General features: G+C 54.9%; 1 protein-coding gene across 1 annotated transcript; it reads right to left on the reverse strand.

Annotated features, from left to right (window-relative positions):
* Positions 1–2,633: 2,633 nt before the first annotated feature.
* On the reverse strand, positions 2,634–15,098 carry AKR1B1 (aldo-keto reductase family 1 member B). Its single transcript, XM_024555121.4, has 10 exons — positions 14,954–15,098; positions 11,063–11,230; positions 10,270–10,386; positions 9,211–9,288; positions 8,628–8,750; positions 8,012–8,118; positions 7,607–7,688; positions 6,933–7,016; positions 5,099–5,181; positions 2,634–3,016 (listed from the first exon to the last, which is right to left on the reverse strand). Exons 1-10 carry the CDS (start codon positions 15,017–15,019, stop codon positions 2,974–2,976), a joined length of 951 nt encoding a protein of 316 aa, XP_024410889.1. The 5' UTR covers positions 15,020–15,098; the 3' UTR covers positions 2,634–2,973.
* Between the last annotated feature and the right edge of the window lie 215 nt (positions 15,099–15,313).

Consider the following 15,313-nt stretch of genomic DNA (forward strand, 5'->3'; position numbering starts at 1 on the left):
ATACTGGTACATCCTCAGGCTGCGCTGGAAGTTGGGCTAGAGGAGGACCTGAGAAGCAGAACTCCGGGGATGGAGTGGAAGGCTCCCCCTCAGGATCCTGAAGACCATGGTCTTCCTTGGAGCACAGCTAAGAAATGCCTTCAGAGGAAGAAAGACTAGGTGTGACCTGGCACTGGATCGCAGAGAGCCATGACCTTCCAAAGGCAGTCCCCAAACAGTCCCTCTAGTCCTTCTAGGAAGCCTGCCCGGGTCATGCTTCTGGCTGGGTACCACCCAGGGCTCTGAAATGACTCTTCCATTAGCCAGTGCCACAGACACCGCCCTAAAACATCAGACTTGGCCCTGAGAGGCCTGTGTGAAACTAGATTCTAGAAACTGCTGTGTGAACCAAGTCCACAGCAGCTCTGCTCGGAGGTTTTCCAAGCACAGGTTTTATTGCCCCTGTGATTCTATACAGTTTGTTCCATCTTTCAGTTGGTCTTATTAACGATCCTCTTGGGTTAAACCGTGTTCTGGTGGAATTCCAACTGTTTGGTGGATGTATTTTGTATTTCACTCCATCATGGTGATTCCACCTGAGCCGTGAGGCTGGACCGGAACCTGCCCCAAAGGCTGTGAGGATTTTATTCCCACAAAGGGGAGGGGCAGGGGCTGGCCGTGGGAAAAGAGGCCTCTATCCGCAGAGACCCCCTCATGTCTTATCTGCTCCAGCCTCAGATCAATCGTGAGCAGTGGTGTGAAGCTGGCCCTGACCCGGCACACACAGCCCTATTTTATCTTCTGAACAGAACCGAGTGCTTTGCGAGAGGCCTTGATTTCCTCCCCCGCAAACCCAGGCCAGGCTCCTCGGCAAGGACACTCTCCTAGATACCATCTCAGGCTCTGCTGGAGGGCAGGGCAGGCCTTTTATCTAGGGGCTCCTGGCTGACTTTTCAAGTCTTGTATTGATGTGTTTTTACTCAGGGATCGAGAAGGCAGGCAGCTGACTTAAAAACTTAGTAGGTACTACTCAGTTTTCCCAAAGTGTGTTTAAGCCAATTCTTGACTGAGAAAAAAAGTGTTGGGACTAGGTCGCGGTGAACATGACCTAGCATAATAAAGCAATAGCCTACGCTTGATGATTTAGAGGGTGAGGGAGGAGGTTCTGCAGTTTAACTTGGGGTAAGACAGGACCTGCCTCTCCAGCAGGGGAAACGGGACCACCATGACCAGCAGGTGCCAGGAAGAGAGGCTTGGGCCCAGGGCTGCCAGGCTGAGAGTGGTGGGGCTCTGAGTGCCCCCACTTGGCTCCATGCAGGCAGCTCAGGGGCCTGGTGCTGTCACCCCTGGGTGAGGCTAGCAGCCAGTTTTCAACTTCTTACAGTTGGATAGCGTGCCAAGCAGTTAGGGCCACCTACTCCTTAGGGGCCGTGGTCATCTGATAAAGGGAGCTACAAGGCAACTGGTCTACGAAATTTGAAGTCAATACCTTTCTATCCCATCCTCTTCCTGGCTGTTGTCAATTTTACTTTGGGTAAGGAAACATTATTAACAAAAGCAACAGCATTTGTAAAAGTAAAAAAGATAAAATAACGGGGGGGAGAACTTTACTTTCACCACCCTAGTGCAAACATTCATCCTTCTCTGTCACGTGGTGAGTGGGAAGGCGGCCATCTACAAGCCAGAAAGTGAGCCCTCACCGCACCTGACCACGCAGGTACCCTGAGCTGACTCCCAGCCTCCTGAGCTGTGAGAAAGCAATGTGTTGCTTTAAGGTGCCCTGTGGAGAGGCAAAGAGGATGTGTGCCAAGGGAGTTGGAATGCAGGCCTTGGGTTCAGCACAGCTGCCCTAGGCCGCAGGAGATTGATTGTTGCAAGAAAAGAATGGCTTGGCCGCTTGCTCGATCACTGTACCGAGGAGCAAATGTTCTTAGAAAAATAAAATGTACCTAGCCTTGTAGTTTGTCTTTCACATGCTCTGCTTCAAGCTTGCTCAATAAACGTAGCCTGACTTTACCAATAAACAGTTCCCTCCTCTGCATCCCAGAGCAGGGACTCCACCTGACCCCTGACCCCGCTTTGGTCGCAGCACACCCTGACTGTGGCATTTTGCACGGCAGCCAGAGCTGAGAGAGACACAGCTCTTCTTCCCTCCAGTCTCGACCAGGAGCTCACGCAAGCATTCCTTGCGAGCAGTGCTGCTTAGTCAGCTGGACTTGGGTTTTCACAGGTAGGAGTAACGATCAAGTCCTTTGTGAAATGACAAATGGGTTCACAACCTGGCTTGGCCCTAAGCTGTGGCTCTCATCTTGGCTACACATTAGAACCCCTGTGGGGCACACGGACTCCAGACGTCCCGGCTTCCTACCTCTCGGACTAATTAGATTGTCTCCAGACGGCTAATGAGGTCCAGACATCGCTGGCATTTGTGGCTCCCCCGCCGACTCCAATGTGCAGCCAGATGAGACCCATCACCCTAAAGCTAGATGGATAAAATACTGGCTGACGGGGTCCCCCACCAAAAGGAAGTATGCCCAGTCCCCGTGTTGCAGAGTCAAATGGGCTGCTTCGTGGGGGACAAAGGGATGAAGGTCAAGTGGGACAGAAGGCGATGAGTCATTTCAACACAGCAAACCAAACGAACAGCACCAGGCTCACAAAAGTACTTGTTATTTGAGGCAAGGAAAAGGCTGGCTGAAAGGATTCCAGTTCCAAGCAGCCCAGACCCACTTGTTAGTGGCGCTAATTTTCACTTTGTAGATTCAACTTAGGAAAGGATATCGAGGCTGCACTTTCTTGCAGGACAAGACGGGCAAAGGGAACTGAAAGAGACTCTACTCCGACTATTCTTCGGACCCAAGGCTGGGCCGGCCAGGCCCTCTCTGGTTCATCTGCAGACCGCCAAGGGACATGGGCCATTCTACTCTACACACAGGGAAGAGGAGGCAGGAGGGAAGGCTGCAGGTCACTGGGGATGAGCAGGGCCCCTCGGCTTCAAAACTCTTCATGAAAGGGGTAATCCTTGTGGGAGACACAGCTGTCAGGAGAAAAGAGGAACGTGTTAGCTTTTCAAGAGATTTCAACTGTAATAAGTTACAAAAAGGCAGAAATGGTGAGTGTCTCGTTGCAGGTAGAAATAAAGGCCTGTAAGGCAGCTGCCATGGGCTCTCCGGGACTGCACGTCAGGTGCCGCCTTCCCGTGTGCCCGGCACTGTGCCTGGGGCGCCCAGGGCAGCAAGACATGACTCCTGCCTCCTGGTAGCTCAGCCTAGCAGGCCGGACCAGAGGGCGTCTTACCACCTTAACATTTAATGTGTGATAACCACACGAGAAATGTTCAGAGCCTGTGCGTGTGACAGAGAAAGTGCTCCGTGTACCCCGACAGAGGGCACCGTCACCTCCAGAAGTCTCCTGGTAAGGGCGGGAGCCTAAGGGGACCCAGCGGAGTAGTGGAGGATTTGATAAAAGAAACAGGGGAGGGGACAGGCGGGCGTCCACCTGGGGCTGGAGAGCTGCGGGTGTGTCTGCCACGGCCCACAGCCCCATCTGGCAGGGTGGGCCAGCTGCTTGTGTTGGGAGCGTAATGGCAATCATGTTGGAAAAACTGGTTAGGCAGAGTGTGAGGGCCCAGGGCAGACCCAGCTTGGGGCATTTAACTCTTATTCAAATATTCAGAACCATTCAAAAAGTTCCCCATGGTCTGCTTTTTTTTTTTTTTTGCATCCCACCAAGCCTGAGGTATGTAAATACCACATGCCATTACGTCCCCAACACAAGCTCAGTACCTCTGCCGAATGGAGGCAGTATGTACATGTATGTGCGTGTATGTACAGTTCCCAAAGCTTCCTGGGTGACCCGGGAGTGTTGGAGACAGCCTCTCCCTCCCCAACTCACCCCCGCCAAACACCAGCAGCCCACAGGTCATCTGATAGTGGTTTCCAGAACCGCGCTGGGGCGCGGAGGACGCCTACATATAACGGGATCAGTGAGAAAACCCCTGTGGTCTGTCAGCCCCGAGAGCTTCAATAATCATGTGACCAGTGGAAAGGGAACTGAGTGCATGTCGGGGAGATCCTCAAGGCAGAATGGATGTCACTCAGCGGAAGATTCTCTTCTCTCCCCCGCCCACTAGATCCAAAACCAGTTTCAATGTCTGAAGGCTCAGTACCAGTAACACACACAGGGACATCAGAACGGGCCCTGGTGTGACAGACCACAACCCGCGCCTGAGCGCGTTCACACCAGAACACAGGAGTTATCGACCAAGATGCACAGCTGGTGGTGAATGCCACCGGCGGCACAAACTCTGAGCAGGACAGAGAGCACCCAGAGGCTGGGAAGAGAAAACCAGCAGCCACCCTGTCCCAGGGAGTGTCCACAGTTTGCTTAGAAGATCAACTAATGACTAAGGAGACAGAGCAGAAACCAGCCGAGAGCACAGATGATAAAAACAGCAGGAGAGGAGATTCTTCGTCTCCCCTGGAAAATGGAACGTTTCTTCCTTAAAGCAGAAAATGGGCCTTGAACTTAGCTGCTGCACTGACAGAGGAAAATCAATGGCCTTCTTTCTTACCTCCCTCAGGTTCCAAACTGCAAGTCAGAAGGACACAAGGAGCCAGCAAAGGTGCAGCTGGAGGGCCCGTGGGTGGCTCTGTGCCAGTCAGAGGGGCTGAGTGACTTTCTTGGAGTCCAGTGGCATGTCAGCGCCAGAACAGGGTGATCTCGGGCCCCGAGCACCACGCTCCCTACTAAGCCCCTTTCATTAGTCATTACCAGACAGAGTCACAGGCGTATTCTTCCATGAAGGTGGGACAGGAACCACCCAGGACCCTTGGGTTTTCATCTACAGTAAGATTTGGAAACTGAGCGCTAAAATGCGCAGTTACTGCAGGTCAGGCCAACCATGCACCTGGCCCAGGACGAGAAGACTCTAGAGCAGATGCCTTGGCATCTTCCCCGGGGCGGGGTGTGGTTCAGCTGACACAGGACGAAATGTTTCTGGCTGCACACGTGTGAGAACGCAAGTGAGAACGGCCGAGGGAGCAGGCCTTGCGCCCAAGGCCTTGGGGAGTCAGGCCTTCGCTCTGCAGCATCCGATGCTTGCCCCGGGCCCACTCACCTCACCAAGGCACAGACCCTCCAGTTCCTGTTGTAGCTGAGTAAGGTGGCCATGTCCTCGATGCTCAGCTCAAAGTCGAAGACCTAGGGGAAGAAAGCGTCCGATGAGCACTAAGCGCAGACCCAAGGCGCCCAGCAGCTCTGTGCGGGAAGCTGAGGAGAGGCCGCTTGAGCGGGGCGGGGAGGAAGGGAGACTGAACTCAGAGACAGTGCAGCCACTACCCAGACAAGGCCCAGGTTTCGGCTCAGTACCACAGGAGACACTGAACAGTCCTTCCCTTCCAGAACCTCCCAGCAAATCGTACTCTTTATTCTGTTTAGTCCATTCCAAGACCACTGCCGGGCCCTGGTGCCGTGCTCAGCACCAGGGAACCAAAGGATGGGAAGGACATGTCTCTGCCTAAGTTTACAAAGAAGCCAAGGGAGCGCCACAGCTGTCACACACGGAGGGACTGACAGTGCACTGTGTGAGAGGTGCCCCACAGAGCGTGCGGGGCACCCAGGGGGCCCGGCCCGAAGTCCAGCTGGGGAACTGAAGGCCGTGGCCAAAGGGTTTGAGGCGGGCCCCAGATGCCAACTAAGGTTTGGACAGCGAGAGCAAGACCGTGTAGCGGGAGGACCATCTGCATGATGACCATGGTCGCAGGGGAGATGCGGCCGGCGCAGAGGCCAGCGGGCAGGCCCTGAGTGGCACCCAGGGATACCGGGAGGGCAGGCCTCACACGGCGCCCTCAGCGTCTGACGACCACAGAATGTGCAAGAGGAAGTCTGCTGCAGACTCTGGGGTTACGACCTTGCAGAACTGTGCAAGGACTACACGCTAGGAAGTGCAAATAAAACGGGAGCTCTATGACATTGGTCATTTCAAACTTATTCTTTTCTGACAAAGGGTCCATCTCTAGCATGACGTGTTTCCCATGGGTGGTCACTGTTTTACCACTTCATCTCGAATAGTCAGAACATCTGAGGGAAGGAGAAAATTCTCCCCTAACACCAATACGCTCCTCTCCCCTCCCCAGGCCTCTCTAGTCTCCCAGGGGACCAATGGCACACGCCACAGCCACAGCCTGTGGCCAGTGAACTGGCAAAACCAGTTGTTCACTGTGGAAACAGATACTGGAAACCAGAGCCTGGGCAAGGACGGTGTGGCCGCGGTGGAGCTGCTTTGCTCGGGGAGCGCAGACGCAGGCCTCTCCCAGAGCAGCTCTGCTCCCCCAGACCCGCATCAGCAGTGTGGGGGGCAGCGAGGGCGTGATGCCAGGCCGGCCAATTGGCTCAGGAGGTGCCTGCAGGGCCCCGACGCCAGGCCTGCTGCTCTGCCCACCGTGGGACGGGGTCTTGGCAGGAGGGGTGGGCAGACCACAGTCCCATCAGCAGCACAGCAGCGTTCCTGGGCGCACTTACTAGGGCAACAAGCACAGTGTGCAGCCCTTTGACATGTGGCGTTTAATCTTCCTGACAACCCCTGAATTGTCATTTTACACCTGGGGAAACTGAGGTAGCTAACGCAGCCCTGCTGCAAACCCAGCGTCACTCATGCACCATTTCTCAGGGCAAATCACTGAGGAGCCTCCGCAGGAGTGTGCATGCAGAGGGGGTAAACTGAGGCACAGGGCCCACCCCTAACCAGTGCCTCCACCCAGGAAGAGCCACTGTCCCGAGTCCAAGGCGTGCTCACTGCAGCCTGCTGAGGGCAGCTCCCTGACCTAGACGTGACAGGGTGGGGCCCCCACACAACACTGCAGGGACTGGACGAGATCCTAGGAAGCGTCCCAGCCACCCCACCCCCATCCTTCTCCACTGAGCAGAACCAGGGCGGGCAGCCAGTACCTCACCTGGAAGTTCTCAGCAATGCGTTCAGGTGTCACCGACTTGGGGATCACGACCAAGTTCCTCTGCATGGGGAACCGGATCAGAACCTGGGAGCAGATGTGCCGAGCGCGTGAGCACACCAAGAACACTGTGCCATCACCCCACTTACTCTCTTGTCTCCGTAACTGGGAGGGGGAAATTCTAGAACTTCCCCTGAGAAAGGCAAGGCTCAGAGACGTCAGGGTCACTCCCAGTGGCAGGGAGGGTGGCACTCAAGGTCTGACCCCAGAGCTCTGCTCTCAGCCACCACGCAATGCACTTCGGTGTCTCCCAGGCATCCTGCCCGTGAGGAGACAGCCCACAGACCAGGAACTCCCACTGCCACTAGGTAGGACAACAGCATGTCTGTGCAGCTGACAACAAGAGCTTTGCTAGGAGCACAGAGATGCGCCTTCACCTATGGAGATGCTACCCCTCACAGCAGCCTGGGAGGGTGGCGAGCAGGCACTGTTATTCCCAGGCCACATGGCGGTATTTTAACTCCCCACTCAGTGTCCAGTCTACAACACACCCCAGGACCCCAAGCCACACTCCCAAGAGGGCTTGACAGGGCTCGGTCACCTCCCCCGCCCAGCTCACTAGGACCACCACAAATGCAGTTCTGGAGACAGTCAGAAGCACCTGGAAATGGCCGTACCTGGGCTGTGGTTTTATTGTACTTGTCAGCTATGGCTTTGATCCTGGGATCCTCCAGCAGGGAAGGGTCCTCAGGCTTGGCCCTGGAGGCAGAAAGATGGCCCGTGTGAGCAACCATCAGTGCTGCCACTCAAAACAGCTGATGCCCCGACCTAACTCCATCCACCTCAGAGAGCAGCCTGCCCATCTCCCCCCAATCCGAAGCCTGGTTGTGAACCCCCAACCCTCTGGGCAAAGAGCAGGCCTCTTGCTACCAGCGATGCCAACCAGGAAACCCAAGCACAAAGCTCGTGGGAAGGTCTGCAAATTAGCCCCAGAGCCACTTTCCTTGACGCTGAAGTTTTCTCCTCTGTGGCCATTTCTAATCTTCCCCAAGTGACAGAAAGTGTGGTCCACAGGAACCCACCAGGGCCTGTCGGGAGAGCCCAGGGGACTGTAGGCGGTCACCACGATGCCTTTGGAGTGGCAGTACTGGATGAGCTTCTCCTGCGTGAGGTACGGGTGGCACTCGATCTGCAAGTGGGAACAGGGGGCTGCTGCAGCTCGGGGCACAGGCGACAGCGCCCACAGCAGGGCTCCCCGTGCCACGTCCCAGACCCCGCCAGACAGGAAATCACGTGTGGCCAGCGTCCTATCTCCCAGATAAGCCGTGACAGCAGCTACATTCCCCAGCTAGTGCCCTTGACGTGAACAAGAATAACCTTGGCACCGACGAACGTGGCCATGGGCCCTCAGGGATTTTTCTGGCTTTGGCCACTTGTCACCTGTGACAGGTCTGAGGGTCTCAACGTCTGCAGGTGGCTGTGAGACCCAAGCCCTCATGAGCCAGGCTCAAACCCTCCTCTCCCACAAGCTGCGCTCCCAGATGTGCCGCTGTCCTGCTGAATCCCCACAGAGGACCCTGCCAGCGCCCAGGACCTGGCCCCTGCTGCCCCCCAGGGGACGTGAACAAGAAGCACCGGGCAGAATCAGGGAGTGCCAAGTGCCCGTCGTGCCCACCAGCTGCCCTGCTGCATGTTTACCTGGTTAACTGCTGGCTTGTATTTTAGGCCAGGTTTGTTTAAGATCTTCTCAATCTGGAGATGGTTGAAGTTGGAGATGCCGATAGCTTTCACCAGCCCTTCGTCCACCAGCTCTTCCATGACCTGAAGACAAAAGAGGGCCTGCTCGCACCTGACCTGTGCCCCACAGGACAGGGTCGGGAGCATCTTTGGCACCAGCCCCACCCTTACTCTCCAATGCCAGAGTCAGACCTTTGGGAAGCCAGAGACACAAAGGCAGACACCAGGCTGGCTTAAACCAAAAGGAAGAGCAAAAATGGAGACAGAGCCCTGGCCAGTGTGGCTCGGTTGGAGCATCGTCCCGTAAACCCAAAGGCTGTGGGTTCAATTCCCAGTCAGGGCGCATACAAGAGGCAACCAATCGATGTTTGTCTCTCGCACTGACGTCTGTCTCCCTCTCGCTCTCCTTCCCTCCCCCTCTCTCTAAACCAGTAAGCACGTCCTCAGGTGAGGACGGAGTGGCAGAACTCACACCTGCCCCCTCACAAGGACCACCGGAAACCAGCGCTGAAGAAGGAGCACGCGGCATCAGGGACAGCCTTACCTCCCACGTGTCCAGAAAGTCGGTGTCCGAGGGAATCACGCTGCCTCTCGCGTCCAGCGGGAAAAAGTCGCTGCCAGACTGTCATTACAACCAAACGCAAATGATCAGTACGGCCCTTCGCAGCTGTGCTGGGGGCCTGCATCTTCAAAAGCCAAGTTTTAAAAATACTCTGAACTACAAGAGCTGGCGAAGGCTTTAGAAGATAATCGGGCAAATCTGGGTCCGTGGGAAAAAGAAACAGGCAGACAGTGGCAGAAGCCCCACCCTTGCTCTGAAAGAGGGGTCTCAGCTGTCAGATGGAAATGCCTCATCCTGGGTCAGTGAGACAATCCCGCCACGGGTAGCAGTGTGTGGGTGGAGGAAGGACTCAAGGCCAGGACTCGTGGGGCCCACGCCCTGGCTGGGTCACCAGCCTATGGGGCCACCGCCTCACCGAGCCTTGCTGGCTTCTCATGAAACACAAGAGATGAAAGTCAGACCCTGACACCACGCAGCACAAGGAAATAGAGCTATAGGGTCAAACCCACACTTCCCATCTAACTGAGCCTGTAGCTGGAACGAAGGCGGCGAAGGACGCAGTGACGTGAGATTCCTTCAGTGCAGAGTCACCCTGCCCGTGAGTGCGCTCCGGGCCTCCACTGGATGCAGCACGCGTGTGGCATGCAGGACCACACACACACACAGAGCTGCAGGGCAAGAGTGTGTGCGCATGCCTCCAGGGAGGGTGGGGATAACTGCCGACGCCCGTGGCTAAGGGCAGAAATGTCACCGGAGCCATGTTTGCTGTCCCAAGGCTGTATATTGTGCACTCACCAGCTGACCCAGTGCAGGGCTCCTCTAACTCTGGACCGTGCAGCTGAGTCACTGGGGTTTGGACTCCGAAATCGTGGGGGGAGAGGGCCCAAGACTGATGTCTAAGCAGTGGGGTGAGGTCCCCCTTGCTGGCCTGGGGACTGCGCCTCAAGCAGTAACACCGCACAGAGCGTGTGCACTCTCGTCACCTGCCAGCAAAGGGGACCCTGTGTGCCCCAGGCCACACCCGAGCCCTGCGCCCCATACCTTGAAACCGATGGGCCAGTGAATAAGGTAGAGGTCCAGGTAGTCCAGCTTCAGGTCGCTGAGTGTCTTCTTGCAGGCCCCTTTCACCAGGCTTTTCTCGTGATATGTGGACCACAGCTGAAGCCAGCGAGACAACACATCTTACCACTGCCACGCAGGAAGCTGTTTTCCCCGCTGGAAGCCAGGCAGCCTGAAGCCAGAGGACTCACTTTCCTGTCACCACCCACCCACATCACCACAATGCTGGACATGGTGGTGAAGGACATGCCCCCTCACAGTGGGGGTCCTAACTTCCCAAAGGAACATGAGATAATCAGGTCAAAGATCTCTCTCAGAAGGACCAAACTAAAGGCATAAAATAGAACGGACAGGCTGGCAACAGCCCTGGGTCCTACGCATGAGCTCTCAGGGTGATTTTCCCTGAGAGATCCTCCCACCAGGTGTCCTCTGGGCACCAACAGCAGCCAGGTAAAAGGCAGTGGCCAGCAGTGCAGACCCACTCTTAGATGGGAACCAAGTCCCACCCTCAAGGTAAGTCCTGGAAAGAAAGCACCAACCCACCCCCTTAGCCTCTTTAGCAAGGGGCTCCTCTACAAGGGGTCCAGGTGGAACGACCACCCAATAGACAACCACGGATGGGTGCGCCCTGGAGTGCCCCCTGTGGCCTCCAGCCAGCAGTGGTAACTGCAGCTATATGAAGAGGCCCCAGAGTATGGCCTCGGCTCCCAATCTGATGCCGTCAATGAACAACTGTGAAAGAAAACCTTACACCCCAGGCTCCCGAGAGCCGCACCTTGCTGACGATGAAGAGGTCCTCGCGCTTCACCACCTGCTCCTTGATCTTCTCTTGGATGGCCACGCCCACCTCACTCTCGTTCTGGTACACGTGGGCACAGTCAATGTGGCGGTACCCGAGGCCAATCGCCACCTTCACAGCTTCTGTCACTTTGCCTGGAGGGGACTGAAAGGAAACAGAGGGCGGCATTTGCACACAACTGGAGGAGGGCAGAGCGAGCCTGCCACTCCTCGCTGAAGCGCCTGTGAAGCGCCTGCGAAGCGCCTGCTCCTGCTCTGCCGGCTCCCCGGGCAGAGTCTAACTCCTGGCCCTCAGGCGAAGGAGGTGAAATGCCACACTGATTCATTTCAGGGTCATCTGACGACTTAAAAGCAGCCCAGATCACCTTAAAAAATGTGCAAAGACATTCACTTCCTTGTTCCTTCACATCTGTTGATTTACAAACCACTGTATAAAAAACCCCCCACTACCTGAATCTATTAGGGTCCCAAGACAATGAGGGTTACCATTGCCTTCCAACAGCCCCAAATATTCCAAAAACCGCTGTAAATGTTTAGCCAATTCCCACTAGGTTTCAGCTCAGTAAACGCCTGTACTTTCCTTTCTCTCTGTGTGTGCACGGATGCGGACATCGGGAATCCTTTGTTTTTAAAAGCAGTTCTGGGAGATTACTACAAAGTCAAGAATACTGATACAGATTCGAAGACCTGGGCGTCAATTCTCACTCCACCAGAAACTTGGAAGATCACCATATGGTTCGCAGTCACGGCTACAAAGAAGCTGGCTGCCTGGCTGGCTGGCTGTGCCCAAACTCTCCAAGTGACCAGCACAGGTGTGGGGAGCGGTTGTCGAGGAGGAAGGACTGTCTGCATGGCCATCAAGCTTCACCCAGATGGACCACATGCACAGACACTCACGCCATCTCCTGCTCGGACGTGAGAGATGAAAAGTAAGCGTGTGTGCAATGGCTTGTAGACCAGAAATAGTGTGCATCTCCGGGGAGCTGGGCCAGGAAAGAATGGAAAGGAAAACTCCCCAGGGCCATCCACAGCTGCAGACATCTGCTCTTTGGGTGCCAGCTGTTGGGAACAGATGGGTGGGGTGGGGGCGGGCACAGAACAGGGAGACCTGGGAATCAGAGCGTGACCTGATAGTGCCCCGAGCTTGCTCACCACCATGGAGGGGAGCAGGGAGGTGGGGTGGCGATGCTAACTCAGGTGTTAGACCAAGGAGTAACTTCAGGTGGTCTGGCAATCTCTTCTTTCCTGGAGGACTTATGAAGCTGCACCTGTGGCCTTCCTTACCCCTCGTGGCTGAAGGAACAGAGCAGCACAGGAGACATTAACTACCACGGCCTCTCTGTGGCGTACCGGGCACAACTGTCGCTGATGTGTGCAGTGAGGGTAGAGCACACCCCTTCCCAAGAAAGAGAACAAGTGAGAGACCCAGGTGGGGGAAACTGCCCAGCATGCCTTTGGCTTTCTTCAGACTTAATGGAACCCTGACTTTCTCTGCAGAGCCCTGTACTGTGCCAGCCTAGCTCCTTGGAGCCCCCAACCAGGCAAAGGGTGGGCACATTTCTCAGGCCTGGTATCTACCAGTGACTGGTATTGGTGCAGAGAGATGACCCAAGCCAGGTCCGTGAGAGTCAATCTTTGGCCTTAAGGTGGCACCAACACCATCTCATTCTGCTGGGAGGATGTGAGCCAGGAGCTGCTGGAGGGAAATGGGATTGAGGAACAGATGAGGGTTACATTTATACCCCTGAAACTGGTATTCCAGAGGTCATTCTACAGTCAATGAATCGCCACGTCAAACAAACTTTTTTTTTGTCTGCTTCAGTTTAAGTTGGCTATCCCGGTCCTTGGAATGAGAAGAGTGCAGACTCCGAGAACAGTCCCAACGGTACAAACACAGTCCCCAGGACAGGAAAGACCCATGGGAACAAGGAGCCACACCCACGCGCAGTCTCCCACGGTCCTCATGGAGATAAGCAAATGGTACTGGGGCCACCCTGTCTCTTGTCCAGCATCTGTGAAGGAGGCCTATACTTACATCATTTATTTCACGATGCCCACCCTTGTCACGTCACCATACAATTCAGGACAGACCTCATCTCTCCACTCCCTGAAATCTTAAGTTATCTTTTGGTACCTGCTACTTACCAGGCACTGTGAGAAGCGCCGGAAATACAGGTGAACAAGGCAGACACTACCCTAGCCCTCAATGAACTTTGCCTGCAGAAATGGGCTAAACACAGATTTTGTGTTATTTTAAATAAATACACACCTTTGCAGGGTTTTAAGTGCTTGGGTGGATGATGAAAAGCCCTCTTTTATCAACTTTTACTCCTTATGTGCCTGACAGTAGAGATTTTCAAATGAGGGGCCTAAGGTCAGGACCACGCTTGCTGAAAACAGGGAATAAAAAAATTTCGGAAGGCACCCCGCCTAGTAAGGCTAAGGATTGCTCCGCGGGGCTTTGGGTACAGTTCCGGGTGTGTGTGCCTATGGACTACATCACTGTGATAGAAACTGTAAGCTGGTATTGCCAAGGAAACATCTTTTCACGTCTATTCCGAGAGAATAACCTGCCACTGATGGAATTTAACTCAGTGTCACTGCCATAATCCAATTACACCCTGAGGGCCACCATTAAACTTTTCAAAGGAAATACAGAATAACTAACATTCCAACCACTTTGGCCAAGAAATATTTTCCACATGAGGCAACTCTAGGACCCTTTTAAAAAAAATTATTGTTGTTCAGTTACAGTTGTCTGCCTCCCCCCCCCCCCCCCCACTGCTAGGACCCTTTTCTTATTCACCTTGTATTTACCAACTTTCAACCGCAGGTTTTAGGGTAGATGTAAGTAAGCACCATCCTCTGTTCTATCTGAAATCCCAGCAGGGGTACAAGTCAATCCTGTGTCCCCCCAGCCCGTCTGTCTGTAAATACCCAATATGCAGGCCCACAGTCAAAGTTCCTGGGAAAATCTGGGTCACAGCTGTGGGACGTAGTATATAATACCTGAACTGACCTTATAAGCAGCTTAAAAATACTGGGTTTTCCCCCAATGCCCATAATAACCACCTTCTGTGCCCCCTAATTTTCAGATAATCAGACAATCCATTTTATTCCTCACCACTTCTTAAGGACGATGTGAGTTAAGAGATTTCAGTGGTGATAAGGTTTTGGAGCCAGTTTTAGTACTGATGCCTGCTAACAGTTTCCCACGGGCAGCCAGTAACCGCCAGAGCACAGATTCTCTGCGGAGTTCCCACGACACCCCAAAGTGACACGCCCAGCTAAAGGGTTTGGCTCAGCGCTGTGCATCTGGGGACGTGGAAATGGATGCGTTCTGGGCAAACTCGAGCCACCTAATTTAATTACCTGCAGTCTCCGGGCTTACCTTTAGACGCTTATTCCCTTAGAGAGAAAAACCGGAACTGATTAAGGACAAATTATTGGGGGAAAAAACAAAGGAGCGGCACCACAAGCGCCCTCAGGATGTGAACGCCAGCGCACAACGCCCCCTGGGTCTTCCAGATCCATCTCCGGGCCACAGCGGCGGGGGTCCGGGAAGCCCACTTAGCCTTGGGTTCCTTTTAGTATTTTTCCAGCTGGGATTGGATTCAAAGTGCGGCCTGGGGTCCAAATCCACCAACTGTCTACAGAGTCGGCCTTCCGCGGGCCTTCCAAGCCCCTCCCGCACCCCAAACCCCCGGACCGCCTGCCTGGCCCACCTTGCCGCCCAGGAATGCCCAACTGTGGCTCCTCGGAGGCCGGACGTCCAGGCGGAGGGTCACTCCAGGTCCATCTCCCCGCCCCCGCCCAAACTGCGCGGAGGCCGAAGAGAGAAGCACGATGCTCTCTCTGCCAAACCTACCTTCCAGGTGCCCAGGCCCACGGTGGGCATCTTGGCGCCGTTGTAGAGCACGATGTGACTAGCCATGACCGCCGCGCACCATACACCCAAACCCAAGCACCACGACTACTTGGCGCCAGCGCGCACCTTTAAATATCCCATGCTGCACGCAGCAAGGGCGGGTACGATTGGCAGCAGGCTGCGCAAAGGCGGCTTCTGATTGGCTAGCCCCCATGGTCTCGCTCCGGAGTCTTGCTGAGGCGCTTCTTCCGCTGGGTCCTAGCGCGGCGGGAATCTCAACGCTGGGATGGACACCCCACTTCCCCCAGTTTAAGAGACCTCGCCAACGGCGGTGGCGCTTGCAAACGTGAATGTAACAAA

This window comes from Desmodus rotundus, chromosome 6 (assembly GCF_022682495.2).
Source record: "Desmodus rotundus isolate HL8 chromosome 6, HLdesRot8A.1, whole genome shotgun sequence".
Taxonomy (NCBI): Eukaryota; Metazoa; Chordata; class Mammalia; order Chiroptera; family Phyllostomidae; genus Desmodus; species Desmodus rotundus.